The sequence below is a fragment of the Rhododendron vialii genome, chromosome 12a (assembly GCF_030253575.1).
Source record: "Rhododendron vialii isolate Sample 1 chromosome 12a, ASM3025357v1".
Classification (NCBI taxonomy): domain Eukaryota; kingdom Viridiplantae; phylum Streptophyta; class Magnoliopsida; order Ericales; family Ericaceae; genus Rhododendron; species Rhododendron vialii.
In genome coordinates, this window is record NC_080568.1 from 3,637,557 (window position 1) to 3,657,414 (window position 19,858).

At 35.9% G+C, this 19,858-nt stretch overlaps 1 protein-coding gene across 3 annotated transcripts; it reads left to right on the top strand.

Annotated features, from left to right (window-relative positions):
• The first annotated feature begins 11,724 nt into the window (after positions 1 to 11,724).
• Positions 11,725 to 18,211, top strand: LOC131310142 (U-box domain-containing protein 6-like). 3 transcript variants are annotated; one of them, XM_058336984.1, is made up of 6 exons: positions 11,725 to 11,952; positions 13,266 to 13,359; positions 13,635 to 13,820; positions 14,522 to 14,629; positions 15,438 to 16,609; positions 17,194 to 18,211. In XM_058336984.1, the coding sequence occupies exons 2-6, from the start codon at positions 13,309 to 13,311 to the stop codon at positions 17,981 to 17,983; spliced, it is 2,307 nt and encodes a 768-aa protein (XP_058192967.1). In that variant the 5' UTR covers positions 11,725 to 11,952; positions 13,266 to 13,308; the 3' UTR covers positions 17,984 to 18,211. The 3 variants fall into 3 exon arrangements, with proteins under 3 accessions (XP_058192967.1, XP_058192969.1, XP_058192968.1); XM_058336986.1 differs by lacking the exon at positions 11,725 to 11,952 and adding an exon at positions 12,580 to 12,604; XM_058336985.1 differs by lacking the exon at positions 11,725 to 11,952 and adding an exon at positions 12,735 to 12,815.
• Positions 18,212 to 19,858: the final 1,647 nt, after the last annotated feature.

The following is a 19,858-nucleotide window of genomic DNA, read 5'->3' on the forward strand; positions in this document are numbered from 1 at the left end:
TTTCCTTGAAAAGCAATCACATTCCAAGCCCCTCCGGCCTTTAATGCAAATCGCCATCCTGCCAACATTATCTCCGCAGATTGTCATGGTGTTGTCTTTTTCCTTAAGCCATCACAATCTGGTGAGCGAAACGATAGCAGCCCTTGTTAAATTCATTTGATGAATCGGGGCTCGATGGTGAAGGCTTGAGATTTAAGAGTTTGCTTTCTCCTAATATTTCGGGTCTGAAACCTCTCAGGTGAAGTCCGTATGAAGTTTTGCTCCTGCGTTCTTTAATTGGACTCCATGCAAGAGGGTGGATTCGACTCCAGGTAGACAAAGTGCGCAAAAATTGGTCCAGTCGATGAGTTATAAAAATAAAAAAAAACTAACTCGTTATAAATCGCTCCTACATGAGAAAGTTACTTGTTGTATTAGGCCCTGTTCCAGAACGGGTTTTAAGTCCTTATTTTTTAAGAAGGCAATTTCAAGCTCAAAAATTATAGGCTTATTGAAATCTAAAAATATGCAATATGGATCTTGTTTGATAGATCTCATTGAGATCTTTAATACGATGCAAAAAAAATTGAAAAATTATTTTTCATTTACATTATTTTTGAGTTTGAAAATGTGAAATAAGTACTTATTTTTTAAGAAGGTGTTCTGGAACGGGGCCTTACTCGATTGATATATATATGCATTAAAACTAAACTTGAGACAACGACAACCGTGTTTTCTGTCCTACCAATACGAGCAAGCTGGCATTGTACTATACCTTAGACTACGCTCCTCAAATTGGGGATATATAATAGTGTCTTACAAGTAGGGGTGTTAGCCGAAACCAGAAAATCAATCGAAACCGAAAAAATCGCACCGGATCGAATTTTTTAAACCGGTTGAATAATTTTGATCCGGTTCCGGTTTATAAAATTTTATAAACCGGAAAAATAATTTCGATCCGTTTTATGTGCTTTAAAAACCGGTTGAAACCGAACCGGCTATATATATGTAACACAGGGGAGGGGTTGAATTATGAGTTTTTTGTTGATATTTTGTAGTGTATATTGGTCTAATAAATATATTTATTATATAAAAACTGTTTTTATGGGCTTAATTATGTTTTTATGGGTTTTTTTTTTTAATGTATTGGGCTCAAATTGATCCTTTTTTGTTAGGCTAAAAAAAAGGGGTTGAATTATGAATTTTTGGTTGATATTTTATGGGTTTAATTGTGAATTTTTAAATGTCTTGGGCCCAAAATATGGTCCATGAATGAAAACCGGATAAATCAGACCGAAACAGGTTGAGCCGGTCGAAACCAGACCGGTTTATCTCAATCAGTTTCGGTTTCTAAAAATCTCAAACCGGATAACCGGTTTCGATCAAAAAATACACCCAAACCGATCGAAACCGGACCGGTATCACCCCTACTTCCAAGTATATAGATATGTTTGATTAGCGGATTGAAGTACGAGATTGTTTTGCATATTTCACGGCACTATATAACTCTTACCGTTTTGGATTCGATCAACGAAAGAATCACATATTTATAGGCAACCAATCCACAAAACTCGAGTTACGATACTAGAAAATGTGATATGGATTATTGTTAATTAAGTCTCTAACTATTTGTCCCATGAGATTTAGTTTGACTAACAAAATGAGCCAATATTTTTTTTATAAGAAAATGATTTTCACGCTCCTCTTTTAGCCATCTACACTCTTTCTCTTTTTTCTTTTTTTTTAACCATATGAATTTACTATATTGCTCTTGCATATGTGAAGAAATGTATTGAATAAAGGGCAATATAGTAAATTCAAGTGGATAATGACAAAAAAAGAAAAATTGTGGGATGGCTAAAAGAAGAGTGGAAATCAGTGTTTTTTCCAATAACTCAAATGTCTGGGCCAGTATCCACGCATATTGACTAATCAAACGGGCCAATATTGGTTGAGCTAACATGGTACTATAAATTCCTTTTCTACCAGGGCTGTAAACGAATCGAGCTGCTCGCAAGCTCGGCTAGACTCGTTAAGGTTGGGCTGGGCTAGGCTCGTTTAGTAAACAAGCCGATCTCGACTCGTTTAGAGTGACTCGGCTCGATTAAAGATGTTCGTTTAGTAAATGATTCAGTTCGATTCGTTAAGGTTCGAGCTCAAATTTTCGACTCATTTAATAAATGAGCCGAACTCGAGCTCGATAAAACTTAACTCTGCTCGACTCATTAAATGAGCCGAACTCGAGCTCGATAAAACTTAACTCTGCTCGACTCATTTACGATCCTATTTCCTACACATGCACGAACTGTTTCCCCTTCTTTTTTTTACCATAAAAAAATAAGCTAGAAAGTCAAAAAGAACAAATGGCATGTCGGCCAGTAAAAAATGGCATCGTCGTGCTAGTTGCTACAGACATGGTTGATGAGACTTGAGAGTAATACCAAATTGACAATCTCTGAAAGCTCTCTCGGCCGCACATTTTGAATTTAAAGCATAGCTGGTCAAATGGTGACCTGACCCATTTTTGGGGGAACCCCACGTCCCTGTACGACTAATTATGGTGCACAAAAAATACGTGGCTGTGGTTTGAACTTTTAAAATTCTTGTTCCCTGCAAGGCTGCAATTATTACTATATACTGTACTATTTTCGAACATAAGTTTTCCAATGCTATTCACATGATATTACTATTCTTTTACCAGTTTGGTAAGACTAGGGATGGATTTGGATTAAAAAATTGACTTTTTTTTTTTATTTAAAAAAAATTGCATTTGTTTGTTTTGCGTCAAATTTTTGTGACTAATTAATTCGTCTCGACGAGATTAATCGGAAAAGTAAAAAAAAAATTATCGAAACTCGTAATTTTTTGAATAAAGACAAAAATAAGTCAATAAATCAATTTTTTTTACTTATTTTTGTCTTTTTGAAAAAAATTATGAGTTTCGATCAAAATTTTTTACTTTTCCGATTCTTCTTGCCGAGACGAATCAATGAATCGCAAAAGTTTGACTTATAATAAACAAACAAATAAAATTTTGAATAAAGAAAAAAAAAAAAAAAGTTACTGTTGCACTTTTAAAGTCAAATGAGACCTAAAATTCTCCTTAGTTTAAGTGGAAAGCAAGCGTTTCATCCTTATTTAAAAAAATCCGAGTTTGTTGGTTTTGCATTAAATTTTTGTGGGTTATTAATTTGTTTCAACGAAAGGGCTTGAAAAAGTTTTAAAAAAAATTGGTTGGTTTTTTTTAGGGAAAATGACGGCTAAAGACGTGTTTTAATAATTAATACCCGCCAATAACATTTTCAGCATTAACAAATGTTCTTAGCTTGTCCTTTGTGGGTATTAATTATCAAAACACGTCCTGAGCATGTCATTTTCCTTTTTTTTTACCTTTGAATCATGTGAGAATTTTATACCTACATGTTTCTCAAGAGATTGGGGTGCAAACGTGGGGTTTGCACCCCTACTGTGTGTGGGCTCTATCGACAATTTATTGCGGTAATCTAAACCGTTCATTTTGTAGAGCCCACAGAATAGTCTATATATGCACAAAAATTAGTTTACAGGCATATCAAAAATTAAATTTTGGTTCATAAAATTGGAAGTCTATATTCTATCAATAGTTTTTAAGTTAAAATGATCTAGGCAATCGAATTTATAAACCAAAATTTAATTCTTGATATGCCTATCAATGTCGGGCCAAGCTAATTTTTTTGCGTGTATGCACTATTTTATGGGTCCTACAAGATGAACGATTCAAATTACTGCGATAAATTGTTAATGAGGCCCACACATGGCTGGGGTCCAAACCCCACGTTTGCACCCCAACGGTAAAGAAATTAATCTCTTTCTCAATGGTAATAATGCATCAAGATCCAGATGTTGGTACAAGCAAAATGTGGTCCGGGGGGGGAAAGTGAAACAATCTACGTAACAATCAAGAGAATAAAATTCTGTCCGCCATCGGTGCAAAAATCCCGCTGTTCCACCACCGTTCATTGTAGGTCTCGTCAAACGTTTATTGTTGCAATTTGAATTGTTTATATTCTAAAACCCAGACTAGTGTTGTCATAGCAAAAAATCAGTTTGGTCAGACATCGATAGATATATAAAAATTTAAATTTTGGTTTATAAAAGTGATAGTCCGATTCTGTCAATAATTATAAATTGTCAATTTTACAAAATCAAAAATGATTTTTTAATGTACCTATCGATGGCCGATCAGATTTCATTTTGGTATGGATTACGGTAAGACCCAAAAAGACGGTGGTGGAAAAGTGGAGTTTCCACCCAGTGGAATGAATTTAGGGCCCGTTCCAGAAAACTTCTTAAAAAATAAGCAGCTTATTTCATAGTATTTTTAAACTCAAAAACAATGTAAATAAAAATAAAAATTTTTAATTTTTTTTTGCACCGTATTAAAGATCTTGATGAGATCTATTAAACAAGATCCATATTGGTAGGAAAATTATTTGCGTAAACACATTATTTTGGAGCTTAAAATTATTTTCTTAAAAAATAAGTACTTATTTTACGTTCCAGAACGGGGCCTTAATCGCAACAATCAATAGTACGTCAAAGGCGGCTTCTGTCAGTTGTCTATGACTAGATTAATCACCCAACTTTAATTAGGTCTAAGCCTAATGATTCCAGTTAAAGCCAAGCAGAAACGTGCGCCAGACCACCAGATATATCACTTGCCAGGGCAAATCTTAGATAAGCTGTTGAACAGATTTGATAAGAGTGATATTTTATGTTGTACTTTGGCTTGAGTGTTACTTGCTAGTAGGAGCGTAAGCGAGCCGAACCAAGTTTTGTTAAGCTCGGCTAGTTTATTAAATAATTTTAAACTCGAGCTCAATTTTGGCTAGTTTGTAATAGAGTCAAGCTCTTAATGAGCCGAACCTGGCTAATTTACTTAATGAGCCTATATACAAACGAGCTAGGCTTTTGCGTGTTGAGCTCAACCCGCTTAGTAAATAAGCTGAAAACTTGAGTTTGGGTTCGGCTCGATTATTAAACCAGTCAAGTCGTGCCAAGTCTTACCGAGCCAAGCCATGAATAGCTCACGAGTAGCTTGGTTTGTTTGTAGCTACTTGCTCGGATAGGGACCCCCGGCCCCTTGTTTTTGCTATTTATCCATCAAATCATAGTCAGGCAAGCCTCACTAATGCTTAATCGAATTGGTAAATGTCAACATTAATCAATTGGGGAAACAATCTTAAGCTCTAATTCGAGACATCTGTGTCAAAAGTCCATATTAGATTAACGACACAGATTAATTAGCAAGATAAATGATATGGACCGATCCCCAACAACAACTAGGAGTATACAGTAATAAAGCTAAAAAGGGGCAACTTTAGGCTAAGGATGCCTACTTCACTTGTAATTAACAAAGGAATTCGATAACATTTCTGCCAAGTTGCATTTCCTGACCCAGAATGGCAAACCGAACTAAATTGCCGAGGTTTAGAATGTTCAGGATCATTCGTTAAGTACTTGGTGAGCTCGAGCTCTGTAAAAATTTGACGAGCTGAGCTTGACGAGATTTGAGTTGAACTCGAGTTTGTTTACGAACCTTAACGAGTAAAAAATATTAAATGTCTATACTGTCATACAGGTTATAGTATGTGAAATTCTTATGACATTTATATTCAGTTTCGCGAGCCTAAACGAGCAAAATATTGTCAGGTCCTCTGAGGCTTAGGTTCGGTTAGTTTAGTAGACGAATCGACTTCGAACAAGCCTTTACCGATTTGAACCTCAAATAGTTTAGAAATAGCTCGATTCATTTGCAGGCATTGGTTTTCTCTACGATAACCAACCGTTTGAGCAGAGTTTGATAAATAACATACTAGTGCTGTAATAACATAGTTTATCTAAATAGCGTGACTTATAATCGGATCGAATTCTTTTATTTTCTTTTTTAAATAACTCACGGTGACCAGGTTACCTTATGCGCACCACGATTACACATATCTTGCACATACACTTTTATGGGGCCCACCTCGGGTCCCACCAATATGATCCAAACCGTTCATTATTTTTAAAATAATTTTTTAAGAGTTCCTATAAAAAATCAACTTGATAGAATATCGGTAAGGGCTTTTTCAGAAATTATAGGATGAAACAATCTGATTCGCACTGAGATTTTTGAAAAGTCCTTACCGATATCCTATCGAGTTGATTTTTTACAGAAACTCTTAAAACATTATTTTAAAAATAATGAGCGGTTCGGATCATATTGGTGGGACCCGAGGTGGGCCCCATAAAAATATATGTGCAAGATATGTGTACAAATGTATGTGTCCTTAGCATTTTTGTTTAAATAACAGTTTTAAAATAGTAAATCCCTACTTGACTATCATATTATAACCGGAATCAACCAAATCAGAATAAATATTGGGTTTCAACAATCATCCCGTACTACGGCCGGGTACGTATTATTTATATGCTGTTAAACTAAATCACCGACAAAATTACTTAAAAAAAAAAAAAACACCGACAAAATTATAACGCAAATATTGTATAAACAAACATGCTTCTTGACAAAATAAAAAAAATATCATGTTTAAAATTTATCATTTAAACGTTATACAATAATATATTGTCAATTCACGATTATCATTTAGATTCTCTATTATCTCTAACGTCGTCTATTATTTTAACAATAAAGCAAAAGAGCTAGGGACGGAGTTTTTTTTTCTTTTCTTTATAGTGTATATAATTTATATACACTAATTGTTGTCACCTTCGAATATTGGCATTAACTATCTTTATAATTATATACACACTAATTTAGAGTGCACAACTTCATTGCTAAATACGATCTTCTAACGCGCAAAATCATCACTATTCTTAGCTACCATCTTCAGTTGACTCCATCGTATCTTAATCTTTTGTAGTTTTGTTTGCTAATTTATCTCGAGTATACTTTAATTGTTACCATTATTTTTGCCGATCAGCACTGTCCGTTTCGTCTACCGTTGCCGGTGGTATATCCATCTGATTGTATACTCCTATTTTAATAGCGTCAATCGCCGATGTCAATTGTCATCATCATCATTGCCGACTGAGATTTATCACCGTCTTTTTCTCCTCTGTTAAAGGAGCGTAATTTCAGTTATGAGACACACGTTTGGCTTCCACAATGCCCATTTCATTAAACGTGAATGAAATCTTGGGTCCCCAGTATAATTTTAAATTAAATCTAAAGATTGTACTTAAGCTAAAGATTAACAAAACAGTACTGAAGTATATATTCTTCGGTTACTATACGCGCAGGAGGTATGCAACAGAAGAGTCAATTTTATTAGAGTTGGTAGATTTTTTTGATAACCTAATATTTAGGCCAGTTTACGCGTATTTCGACTAATTCCGGTAGAGTTGGTAGATTTTTTTGATAACCTAATATTTAGGTAATTTTAAGCGCATTTCGACTAATTTCAGAACTCTGAAGTTAACGATCGGACAAACCCTCCAGTGGCCCCAATCTAGGTTTGAATTGTTTGGTCTCTGCGGGATTCGAACATGTGACATCATAGAGGAGAAACATTTGTTAATTTCTCATGTCTTGCCCATGGCTAAACTCATGTGTTATTTAGGTGGCGTTCCGCTAAACACTTTTTGGGTTTTTTCTTATTTTGTACTTATTCGAATTTTTTTCCGCGTTTGTTGTTATGCGCCTCATTTTTTTGGTGAAAAAGTAAAAAATTATGACTTTTACCCAAATATTTTTAGAAATATTCAAGATAAAGCCCAAAACCCAAAAAACTGGTTTTATCTTGAATGTTTCAAAAAATATTTGTATAAAAGTCATACTAATTTTTTACTTTTCTGATTCATCTTAACTAAACAATCGAAAAACCCAAAAAATGAAGCACAAAACTAATTAACTCAAAAATAAATAAATAAATAATAACAAAACAATAAAAAATTCAAAAAGCTGAACGGAACTCAACCTTAGAGTTGGTAGATTAGAGCGAGATTCTTAAAATAAGTGACGGAAACAAAAAGTCTTCAACTTCAGAGCTAATTTAATTGACCAGAAGCTTTATATTTTATTAAAAGATCAATGTCCGAATAATATTATATTAGTTTTATATACTCTTCAGGTGCTCAGAATTTGACCAAAAAAATAAATCGAAAGACCCAACAACTAGGAATATAATATTAGTAAGGTCAAGCTCACAAGAAAAAACGTTTACGCGGTTTAATTGAAACTTTCAAACTCATAGATTAGGCTGTGTTTCGATAGATGTGGTTTCAAATAAAACCCTATTCTGTTAAAGAAAATAAATATTTATTTTTTAAATTAAATATAATAAGTTAGACAAAACGTATTAGACGATTTAGACTAAAATCCCAAACCCCTCTGATTTTCAAGAGTACTAGTTTTGCAAGCCAAAGCTCAAGTAGGTTATGTGATTTTCATAAGATTAATGCGAAAATGAATACGCGTACACGGTGATTTCAAAAACGTACATGTCCGAATACGTGTACACAGACTTTCTCTTATCTTTTTGGGATAAATTTCTTTGACACTCTATGAGGTTTGCCTTAATGACATGCATTCTGCTCGCGCATGAGAAATAGCTATATACCCCTTGTAGTTTCCTGTTAATTTCACCATCACCCAACCAATAATTTTGTTTGACCAAACACACGATAAAACTAGTCAAAAAGTGTACTACATTGACAAAATTACCCTTCTTAATGATACATAAATAATAAAAAGCTCTCAATTCTCCATTTTGCGACCCAAAAGCAATTAAAAATTTCCTTTCTAATAAAAAAAAGTCATTTTGATTCAAAATAAGTAATAATTTATTAATTTTTATTATCACAAACTGTGGGTTTTTAGATATGAGCCACTTTCACCTCATCCCATCATGTGTTTAAAGTCACAATTGCCGATTGGAGGTGTCCGTGAAAACGCACATAAAATCCACGGGAGTGTCCATTGTCAATTATCCAACATGAGGGGCATTCGTCATTAAGAAAAATCTCAGGGGTGTCAGTGACATTTATCCTTCTTTTTGTTTTGATCATGACTTCATCAATGTGGAGACCCATCTACTAGGCGACAAAAGAGGAGGCCGGCAATAGGCAACTGTCAGCCGGGTCAACCGCGTGGATAACAAAAAGCGGAAAGATTTTCTATAATCTATTCCCGGAAAATCAAAGTATGATTTACTATTTACAATTGAATTTGTTAAATCATTTTCTTCAATAAAACATGTAACACTCTTCACTCTATTTTACTCTGTTAAGAGCATCTTCAGTCTTGATCATTTTATGACCCAAATCTAAAATTTGGGCAAAACCCTCAAAAACTCATCTCCAATTATGACCCAAACCCTTTTCTATATTTGGGTTTTACCCATTTCTTTTTCCAATTATGGGACAAGATAGGCTCAAACCCATTTTTTTCCAACTGTTCTTGAGAGAGAGAGAGAGTGCAGACGAAGAAGAAGGTTGTACCTAGCCGGAGAAGAAGAAGAACTGCAGACGAAGAAGCTATAGAAGAAGAAGGTGCAGCGATCGAGGTTCAGCGAAGAAGAAGGTGTAGAAGGTGCAGCGATCGGTTCAGCGAAAAAGAAGGTGCAGCGATCGAGGTTCAACGAAGAAGAAGGTGCAGCGATCCAAGTACTATATGAAAGTACAAACGAAGAAGAAGGTTGTACCTCATTGGAGTTGGTGAACTTCGTCGGAGTTTGCCAGACTGATCGTCTCCTGTCTTTTAGGAATATTTACCTCTATGCCATTGAATTGAGTCGATATAAGATTTTGCCATTAGAATGAATCTGACCCAAAATGAATTTTGACCCAAATTTTAAGGGTGAAGATGCTCTTAGAGCATCTCCAACCCATGCTCTATTTCTCCATTTGAGAATATGGAACTCCTCCAACCCATCCTCTCAAGCCTCCTCTATTTGAGAGGATGAGAGAAAATGCGGAGGATCCCCTCTAAAATCACTTTATGAATAAATAGAGGGTTTGTGATTGGAGTAAATAAGAATAGTGATTTCCTATAAAATCACTTTATGAATAAAATAGAGTATTTTGATACTCTAAAATATAATATTAGATTGGAGATGCTCTAAGAGTATCTATTTAGGAGTCTCAATTTTGCTTTGGGTAAACTATAGTAAACCCCCTCTAACTAAGCCTCGCGTGCACTTTGCCCCTTTTAACTTTTTTTTTGGCACTCAACCCCCTCTAACTAACTGAAATTCAAACAATCATAACTTCAAACGGTCATAACTTCTTTGTCCGAAATCGAAAACATGCAAATTATATATCAATTTCGAGGTCTTTAAGTCAGCTTTATAATGACATCAAAATCACATCACGATTCAAAGCACACAGAAAGTTATGATCAATACGGTCTTTCTGTCTACCAGCCCTTACTCTTTTGATCATAACTTTCTCTGTGTTTTGAATCGTGATATGATTTTGGTGTCATTAGAAAGCTGACTTCAAAACCTCGAAATCGATATATAATTTGCATGTTTTCGATTTTGGACGAAGAAGTTATGACCATTTGAAATTATGACCGTTTGAATTTCAGTTAGTTAGAGAGAGTTGAGTGCCAAAAAAAAAAAAAAAACTTAGAAGAGGCAAAGTGCTCGCGAGGCTTAGTTTGCCCATTTGCAGGGTTGTGTCGGTGGTATGAACAATTCATTTTATAATTTCAAAAAAAAAAGTCAATCGTTTTAATAATCACGTCCGTTTGTTACCGTCTATGCGGCACAAAATTCTATTCAGAGAAAGAGATAAAAATGGTTTTTATCCGGTGTGCCCGATTCCATTTTTTTAAGATAGATGTGTTTCTATTGGATATTAATCGGTGTCAGATGAACATAAATTTTAAACATGCTTTAACCTAACCTTGTCGACAAACTCTCCAAAGAGAAGTTCGGATTATTAAAACGGACTCGGCACAAGCTCGAAAATGGAGCAAACTGCACACAAGAGTTGAGTTGACAAGTGCTGTCAACTTAACTCTTTTAGAATCCGTTCATACAGAGATTTGCTTTTATTTTAATTGAGCTTTTTGTATGTAGACAATAAGATTGGACCCCAAAAATTAATCGAGTGTGCGTAAGGGGACCCGGATACATAAATTATAATAAAAAGAAAGAAAAGAAAATTGAGATGACAAGTCCTATCTATTAACCTGGTTTTGACATTATTTTTCTAAACTACCCTTAAACTACATTCCCCATTTCCACTAATAAAAAATAACACTAAAAATTTAACGCATTTTACTATTTCGTTTTTACTAACAAAAAGATTTCAGCATTTTACCATATCGTTTCCAATAACAAAAATGTTGTGTTTTTGCTACAGTAATTTTTCTCACAAACCTATTAATAACTTATTCACTATCGGAAGTAATTTCACATTTTTTAATAATTTATTCACTATCGAAAATACTTAACAACTTCTCAACAACAAATAAAAATTTACAAATTTTTCACTACCGAAAACAGCTTGGCGAAAAAATGTCAACCCATTTTTTTTTCTTCCATCCATCCTTTTCGCATCTCACACAATTTAAGGCTTTTTCATTTTTTTTTCTTCCATCCTTTTCACTTTTCACATCTCACACAATTTAAGGCTTTTTCATTTTTTTTCTTTCAAAATTTTAATTTTTTTTTGCCTACGCGGTTTGGATACGCTCGTGCCTGGTCATATAGTCATATATATGGTCCCATTTTATTTTACTCCCTTCAATATTTCCTCACTATATTTTCGCCACTCTCCCTCCCTCCCTCTCTCTCTATGCAACTTGCGTGATATTCGCTGAGCAGCAACAGAACTGCCGATCCGAACGCAAAACCACGCAGAACCCTAGCCCTGTTCAGATGGCAAATTGAACGTCCAATCCATACCCTAGCTGTGCTCGATTAATCTCTCTAAATGTCCCTTGAATGAAGCCTCCTTGGTTGATTCAGTTTTTTTCTGGTACCTTCTCACCCACCAAATCCTTTATTTTTATTCTTGTTTTCCAAAGGTTTCTAAGATTATTACGTAGTTTTTCCCCCTGGGTTTCCAAAAAAATGGTTAATTTTCTAAATCTTTCGTGATGGGTTTGGTTCTTTCTGTGTGCAGGAACCAAATTGTGTAGGCAATCAGCAGTGTTTGATTTTGTTTTTCAAAGTTTTTTTCCTTTTCTTATTGTATAAAGTATTACTTTAGGTTCTTGTTATTCAGTTTTTTTTTTTTTTTTACAACTCAGGCGTTCGGGCCGGGCACCTCTACTAGTCCTTGGGACTTATTGTTTTTCAGTTTCAATTTCCCCTGGATTTGTTTTCCATTGACACTTCTGAAAATTAGTTTTGAAAGGCAAAACTGCTCACCCTACTTGTACCCCTCAAATCCTCTGTACCGAGAAATTGGTGTACTCTCTGTGCCGGTGTATTTTGGGTCATTAGATTGTGTGAGAATTTTTTTGTGTTTTAAAATTTTTATGCGATCCAAATGCCGGAAATGCACCGGTACAAGAGGTCTGTACAGAGGAATTTCGGTACAAAGGAGTTGGTTTGGGAGAATTTCGAACCTTCTTCATGGTGCTTTTGAAAAAAGGTTCTTTTCCAAAGAAATCCTAAAAAAACTGGTAATTTGTCAGGTTCTATCATGTTTTATTATTATTATTATTATTATTATTATTATTATTATTATTTTGTTGTTTTCTGTTTTGGAAGCAGAACCGCTCACCCTATTTACGTTTATTTTTCTCAGAGAAAATTGGGTTGGGAGAATTTATAAACATACTTAGCATTTCCCTTTTTATATAAGGGTTCTTTTTCAGCAATCCTTGAAAACGGGTAATTTGTCAGTTTCAATCATGTTTGAATTTTTTTTTTTGTTGATTTCTGTTTTGGAAGCAAAACCGCTCAACCTATTTTTATGGGTTGGTAGAATTTGGAATAATCTTTATGGTGTTTTTTAAACTAGGTTCTTTTCAAAGAAATCCTTAAAAACTGGTAATTTGTCAGCTTCTATCATGTATTTTTTTGGTTGATTTTTGTTCCTTATACTTCTGTTTATCAAATTACCAACTTTAGAAGTTTTGCACGCAATGTGTGACGACATATCTTAAACTAATGGTTATTCATTTTGTTTTCTAATGTTTGAGGATATAAGACATGAGATTTTCATCGGGTTTTTTTCTAAACAGGATTTTTTTTTTGGCTGGTAATGATCATTGCTATTGTGATATTCTAGGCTTTTCTTTTTGTTGATGCTGATTTTGAAGCTGTTCCTTTTCATTTCAGGGGATATAATGTTAGATTAGAGTTTTCGCGGTGAACGTGAATCATGGATATTTCTGAGGTTGAAGAAACTTTGTTTATGATTGGGGATGCAAAGGTACGTACACAGAACATTCTAAATACTCGTGTATTTCTTTATCCTTTATTTCGATTTTCTGGTATACACTAGGTCTTCTTGCCTGGCTGCAATTGGAACAGTCTGCATATATGGAAAACATGTTGAATTGGTAGTCTATGGTGGAAGTCTGATTGTATAACTTGAAACTTTGTTGTACTTTTGAGGCATGCTGGTTCTGATTTTTCTGGCTTTGGCATTATTTCAAGTTTGCTTAAACTTTCTGGTAATTAAGGTTTTGGGCTTGAAAAATGCAGTTACATGGAGATATGTGCAAGACACTGTCTGCAATTTATTGCAAAGTGCTAGGAATTTTCCCTCTTCTGGAAGCCGCACGGCCTAGGAGTACAACAGGTATTCAGGCGCTATGTTCTTTGCACATAGCACTTGAGAAGGCCAAGAATATTCTTCAACATTGCTGCGACTGTAGTAAACTTTACCTGGTATGATTCTCCCTCTTTTCAACTTACTTTGTGTAGGCAGTAATAACATTTAGTACTGAGAATGGGCTATTCATTTGCTAATGTTTCCTATTCTTTTGGACGTCTAAATGTTCGATATAGCATTGGAGTATCCATACTGTTGTGATTGTTGCTTTGTTAATAACCTATGCGTTCACCTTTCAAGCCTCAGAAGTCAGAATAGTTAAATTGTGCCAGTAATGCTTACTTTTGGGATTTTATTGAGTCTGCTGTCCCAATTGATGTTAGTATAGCTCCGATAATAACCTATGCATTCATCTATAGAGCCTCAGAGCTGTTAAATTGTGCAAATAATGCCTGCTCTTAGGAATTGTCCACTGTTCAGTCTACTCCTTCCAACATTCCACATCGGGGGGAACTTAAGGTAATGACCTCTTAATCATAGTTTCATAGTAGCGTATCGATAAAGTTTCAACTTCTTGCTTGCAGACACTGTACATGTAAATGAGTACATGGACATAATTTGTAATGTGTATGTGTGGGTATGGGATTTTGATGGAATCGAAGCATGTAGATTATAGTTTGAGGTTAAACGCATAAAGGAATGGCAGCAATACTATAACACATGTTCTTGGTTTGGTGTGGTTGAAAGGTTTATTTTTTTGTGTATGTTGACTTTGTATATGCCCAGTGTTTATTGATGTAATCATCCTTACATGCAGGCTATTACTGGGGAGTCTGTTGTTCTGAAATTTGAGAAGGTAAGATGCGCTCTTGAAGATAGTCTTAGGAGGGTGAATGATATTGTTCCTCAAGAAATTGGCTGCCAGGTATGTTAATTGAATTTCTCTTTGCTATCTGCCTTCCAGTATTCTAAGTTTGACAGTTGAACAGGTTTTGATAGTAGTTTTTGGACTTGTGCTTGCCATGACTAGTAGGCAGTAGCAGCAGGGTTTTTTTCTCATTGCCACCCTGCACAATATAGATGATTTGCTAGATGTAAGTGGATTGTTGACAACTGCTGGCGTGGACTATATCAAAAACCATCATTTTAGTGGTGGAAAATGTTGACTGTTCTAGTTGAAGCAAAACCCATGCTCAAGTATATCCCCAATATGACTGTAATTTCCACCTTCCGTTGGTGAAGGAAGCTCTAGCCATAATTGACAAAATAAAACGGGAAAATGGTTCTTCAATCTATGGTTGAATCAGTGATGAATGATTATGCCAGAGCTATTGTGTTCTATGTTAGAAATAGGGATTTTTTCTATTCTGGAATCGCAAACAAAGGCATGAAATCAATTGTGCTATTTGTAGATGGATTATGGAAACACCAAATAAAAGGGTAATTAGAGCAATTTGTCTAGAATTTAGGGTTCAACTTTGGTGGGGTTTTTTTTGTAAGCTTTTTAAATGACATTTGCCTCTTCTCTGAATCAGTCCTCCAAATGATCCATGAGCACTTTTCTGTACTAGTGGTTCCTATACTATTTCTCTTTCCTGGATGGGATATGTTTTCTTCATTTGCGGTTGGTAGTTGATATATTGGCCTATGATGAATAATTGTAGTTTTTCAAAGGCATTTGAATTTATTGAACATCGAATACTGGTTCTTTACTGTAACTTCGTGTGTTTCAGATTTTGGAAATTTTGGTTGAGCTTGAGCAGATCAGGTTTTCACTTGATCCGTTGGAGAAGCAAATAGGTGATGATATAATTGTACTGCTTCAGCAAGGGAGGAAATTCGACAGCAACTGTAATGACAACAATGAACTTGAATCTTTTCACCAGGCTGCGTCTAGACTTGGCATCACATCTTCCAGGGCAGCTCTTAGAGAGAGAAGGGCTCTGAAAAAACAAGTATCAAGAGCACGGATTGACGAAGACAAGAGAAAGGAATCAATTGTGGCTTATCTTTTACACCTCATGAGAAAATACTCCAAGCTATTTAGAACCGACTTTTCCGATGATAACGATTCGCAGGGTTCAACACCTTGTTCCCCTACTGTTCAGGGCTCTTTCACTGACAGCGGTGTCGATAGCTATGCCTTTGATCGACCATTGTCGAAGCTCAGTTCCTTCAGTTTCAAGCCAAATTTGAGGAGATCAGGGCAAATGCCCTTCCCTCCAGAAGAGCTGAGGTGTCCAATATCTTTGCAGCTCATGTACGATCCAGTCATCATTGCTTCTGGGCAAACATATGAAAGGATTTGTATTGAAAAATGGTTTGGCGACGGGCACAACACGTGCCCAAAGACTCAGCAACAGCTGTCCCATCTTTCTTTGACTCCTAATTACTGTGTAAAAGGTCTTGTGGCTACTTGGTGTGAACAGAATGGAGTTTCTATCCCTGATGGCCCCCCGGAGTCTCTTGATCTCAACTACTGGAGGCTGGTGTTGTCTGAGAGCGAGTCTGCAAATTCAAAGTCAATGGACAGTGTAGGCTCCTTCAATAAGAGGGGTGTAAAGGTGGTTCCTTTGGAGGATACTTGTGTAATAGACGAAGCTGAAGGAAATGAAGTGGACGACGTGTCTGTACAAGAGGAAGAGTTTGATCAGAATGTGGTTGAAAGATATGATGAGTTTTTGATGATTCTGGAAAGAGAGGAAGATTTGTTGAAAAAGTGTGAAATTGTGGAACAGATACGGCACTTGCTAAAGGACGACGAGGAAGCTAGGACCAATATGGGGGCTAATGGGTTTGTTGAAGCACTGTTGCGGTTTTTGGAGTTGGCTGTGCGGGAAAGGCATGAAATGGCTCAGGAAATCGGAGCAATGGCTCTCTTCAATCTTGCTGTTAACAATAACAGGTTTGTCTTTATACTTGCATAAAATGGAAAATATGGCATTTAGGATAGTTATAGTTGGAATGTGCGGCTCCTTTGAGGGTTGTAAAACGCATTTGTTCTCGTACACAAAGGCTCTGCATGCACCAGCTCTCCTTCCCTCACCTATCTTGTTAAAGAAACACGTAAAGACTGCTAAAGAAATACTCCAAAGCACTCTATATGCCAGATACTTGGATATGATAACAACCAAGAACATGCTATTCTCTCGTCTAAAGAACTCTTATTGATAGGTTCAGGAGGTGAAACTAAGCAAATTAAGCTTCTCATAAGCTGGTTAAGTGCCTTGCATCAGGTTCTGTTGTTTTGGCGGGGGTGTACCAAAAGACCTTTTTTTTTTACTTGCATTGTAAGAGGACAGAAAAATGCGTAGCGGTGTGTGTCCCAAAATACCTTTCTTATATTGGTCGACCTTTTCATGTAGTGTGTGTGATGTCAGTAATTAGGCAACTTGATTTTCTATTGCACCTTCCCGTCATTTAAACCACGAATATGGAATGTAACTCTAATAAATGTATCTTTCTTGTTTCTGTCTAATTTGCATTCAGAAACAAGGAATTGATGTTGTCAGCAGGAGTACTTCCATTGTTAGAGGAAATGGTTGCCGGGTCCAGTTCTCATGTATCAGCCACGGCACTTTACCTGAATCTTTCCTGCTTTAATCAAGCCAAGCCCATCATTGGCTCAAGTACAGCTGTCCCTTTCCTAATCAACTTCCTTCAATCTGAAACCGATCCCCAATGCAAACTTGATGCTCTCCACACCCTCTTCAATCTCTCTACACACCCCTCCAACATTCTGTACCTTCTCTCATCAGGAATCATCAATGGACTCCTATCGCTGGTAACAGACTCGAGTGACCACCATGCATGGACAGAAAAATGCGTAGCGGTGTTTATAAACTTGGCTTCATGTAAATCAGCAAGAGATGAAATGGTATCGTCTGTGAGCCTAATTAGTGGGCTTGCGACCATATTGGACGTGGGTGAGCCTGTTGAGCAGGAGCAAGCTGCAGCTTGTCTTCTGATTTTGTGCAATGGGAGTGAGAAATGCATCCAAATGGTTTTGCAAGAAGGGGTAATTCCGTCGTTGGTGTCGATATCAGTGAACGGGACTATGAGAGCGAAACAGAAAGCTCAGAAGCTTTTGATGCTGTTTCGAGAGCAACGGCAGCGGGACCCGTCTCCTGTTCGGACGCGTCCGATGCCACCAGAAGAAAGTGAGGACGCGCCAGATTTGGAACCGAAACCACTATCGAAATCAATCTCAAGAAGAAAGGTTCCTAAAGCTTGGAGTTTTTGGTGGAAGAACAAGAGCTTTTCTGTATACCAGTGCTGAATTCTGTCATTTATGGTAATCTGTAAATTTTTTATTGTATCTCCTTTTCCATGGGCGGCCGGTTGATTGCCTTAGGCTTCCGCAGAAGATGAAATGTACAGGCCCTTGTAACCAAGGTTATCCCTTTTTTGCCCTCTTGCTTTCCACTTCTTGGTTGGTATATATGTATCGGGTACGCTATAATTTAAGACTTTGATCCGCATCTTGAAGGAAACCCAGTTCATCTCATTTCTGGAAATACAGGTTTTGAGCTCCACAAGGAACAGGAAAATTCCAATATCAGAGATGGTATGCAGCATTTTTTCCCACCTAGTCAACTGTTTGAAATATTGGACTATGATGAGAAATCAACTAGGGAAGATCTAGGAGTAATAGGTTTAACCAAATGCTTTTCTTCGTTTCTAAATTTTCTTATTTTGTGGTCATGCTAACCAACCGTCCAGTGGGCGATAGTTAAGGTGTAGACAATGCCAAAACGTAAAGAGTTTCTATAATAATATATAGATTCTTCATATATTTTACGTATAGGTTTCATATGACTCGATATCACTGTTTTCACCAGACAGTGATTAGTGTTTTCGGTCGAAAATTGTTGTTTCGCACTTCTCTCTCTCAGAAAAAGAAGGAACTTCTCTGGTTGCCATTATTCAAGGCGCTGTTGATTCTTTATGATGTGACTAATAAATCTCGAAGTGAACTACTCCAATGCTCGATTGTGAAAGCTGTAACAATATGAGATGGGATCTCACCCACCCTCCAAACATTTGAACGGGCGGTACGGGCTCTCTCTCACAACCTCAAAAGGAGATTTCATCGAGATTTAGATTTATGATTTATATTACATATTTTTTAAATTTTATTATTTTTAAGCTTGAAAATAAGTACTTATTTTTTAAGTATTTATTTTGAAAATTGGAACCAGGCCTATTTTGAAAAGATGTACAAGACTCACATTTGTGACACAACTTTAACAACAGTGCGATAGTCACTGAAAAAGATCAATTTCTCTAAAGAGCATTCGGTCATTGGGCGCTTAATTTAACCCATGGGATTCTGTGTTATGGGTAAGTCTTTGGTCCACAAATTTAAATGCAACATTAAAATATTTATATTGGATACTTACAAATAATATTTATATTGGGCGCTTAACATTAAAATCTTAATTTAACCCACGCTTTAATCGTTTGACTTATTTTTCTAGGATAAGCAACCAAAACTGTTTTTCTTATTCAACACAATAACTCAAAATTAATCTTGGTTCATCTCATCTACGTAGTACTACTATTCAATAATCTTTGCTATCATTTGTGGTCGTGTTCATGTGTTGTGGCATTTTTGAGAGGTTATTGGTGAAGTAAAAAGCAATTTTATGACGGGGGCGGAGCTTTGAAGGGGCTTGTGACACGGGCATGCCGAGTCGTAATCTCCCAACATAAAGTCACTGCTTCTTTGGGCACCCCTAATTAATTTTAATAGCTATTTTTTAAATATTGTTGATGGATGATTAACCCATGAAAAACTAATTTTTTTGGTATTATATTTGAATAATTTTAGAACACGTATACTGTTTTTGGTATTAAATACTCATTCCGTCACAAGAAGATGGTCCAGTCAGCAAAACGAGAACTTAAAAAAAATACATTTTGGTTCAAAAATTTTAAAAAAGTTATCCGCAAGATCCTAGATATCAACGAGTTCTTTTAGTTTTTTGAGAAAAACTTTGAATTTGTTCGAATACAAAATACATTATTTTCTAAAATACATTCTTTTCTAAGTTTTCGGTTTGACCGATTGACATTGTTCAACGAGTTCTTTTAGTTTTTTGAGAAAAACTTTGAATTTGTTCGAATACAAAATACATAATTTTCTAAGTTT

Coding starts and splice junctions, on each gene's coding strand:
- LOC131310142 (XM_058336984.1), top strand. CDS start 13,309: ATGGATATTTCTGAGGTTGAAGAAACTTTGTTTATGATTGGGGATGCA. Junction 13,360..13,634: donor TTATGATTGGGGATGCAAAG/GTACGTACACAG, acceptor TGAAAAATGCAG/TTACATGGAGATATGTGCAA. Junction 13,821..14,521: donor ACTGTAGTAAACTTTACCTG/GTATGATTCTCC, acceptor CCTTACATGCAG/GCTATTACTGGGGAGTCTGT.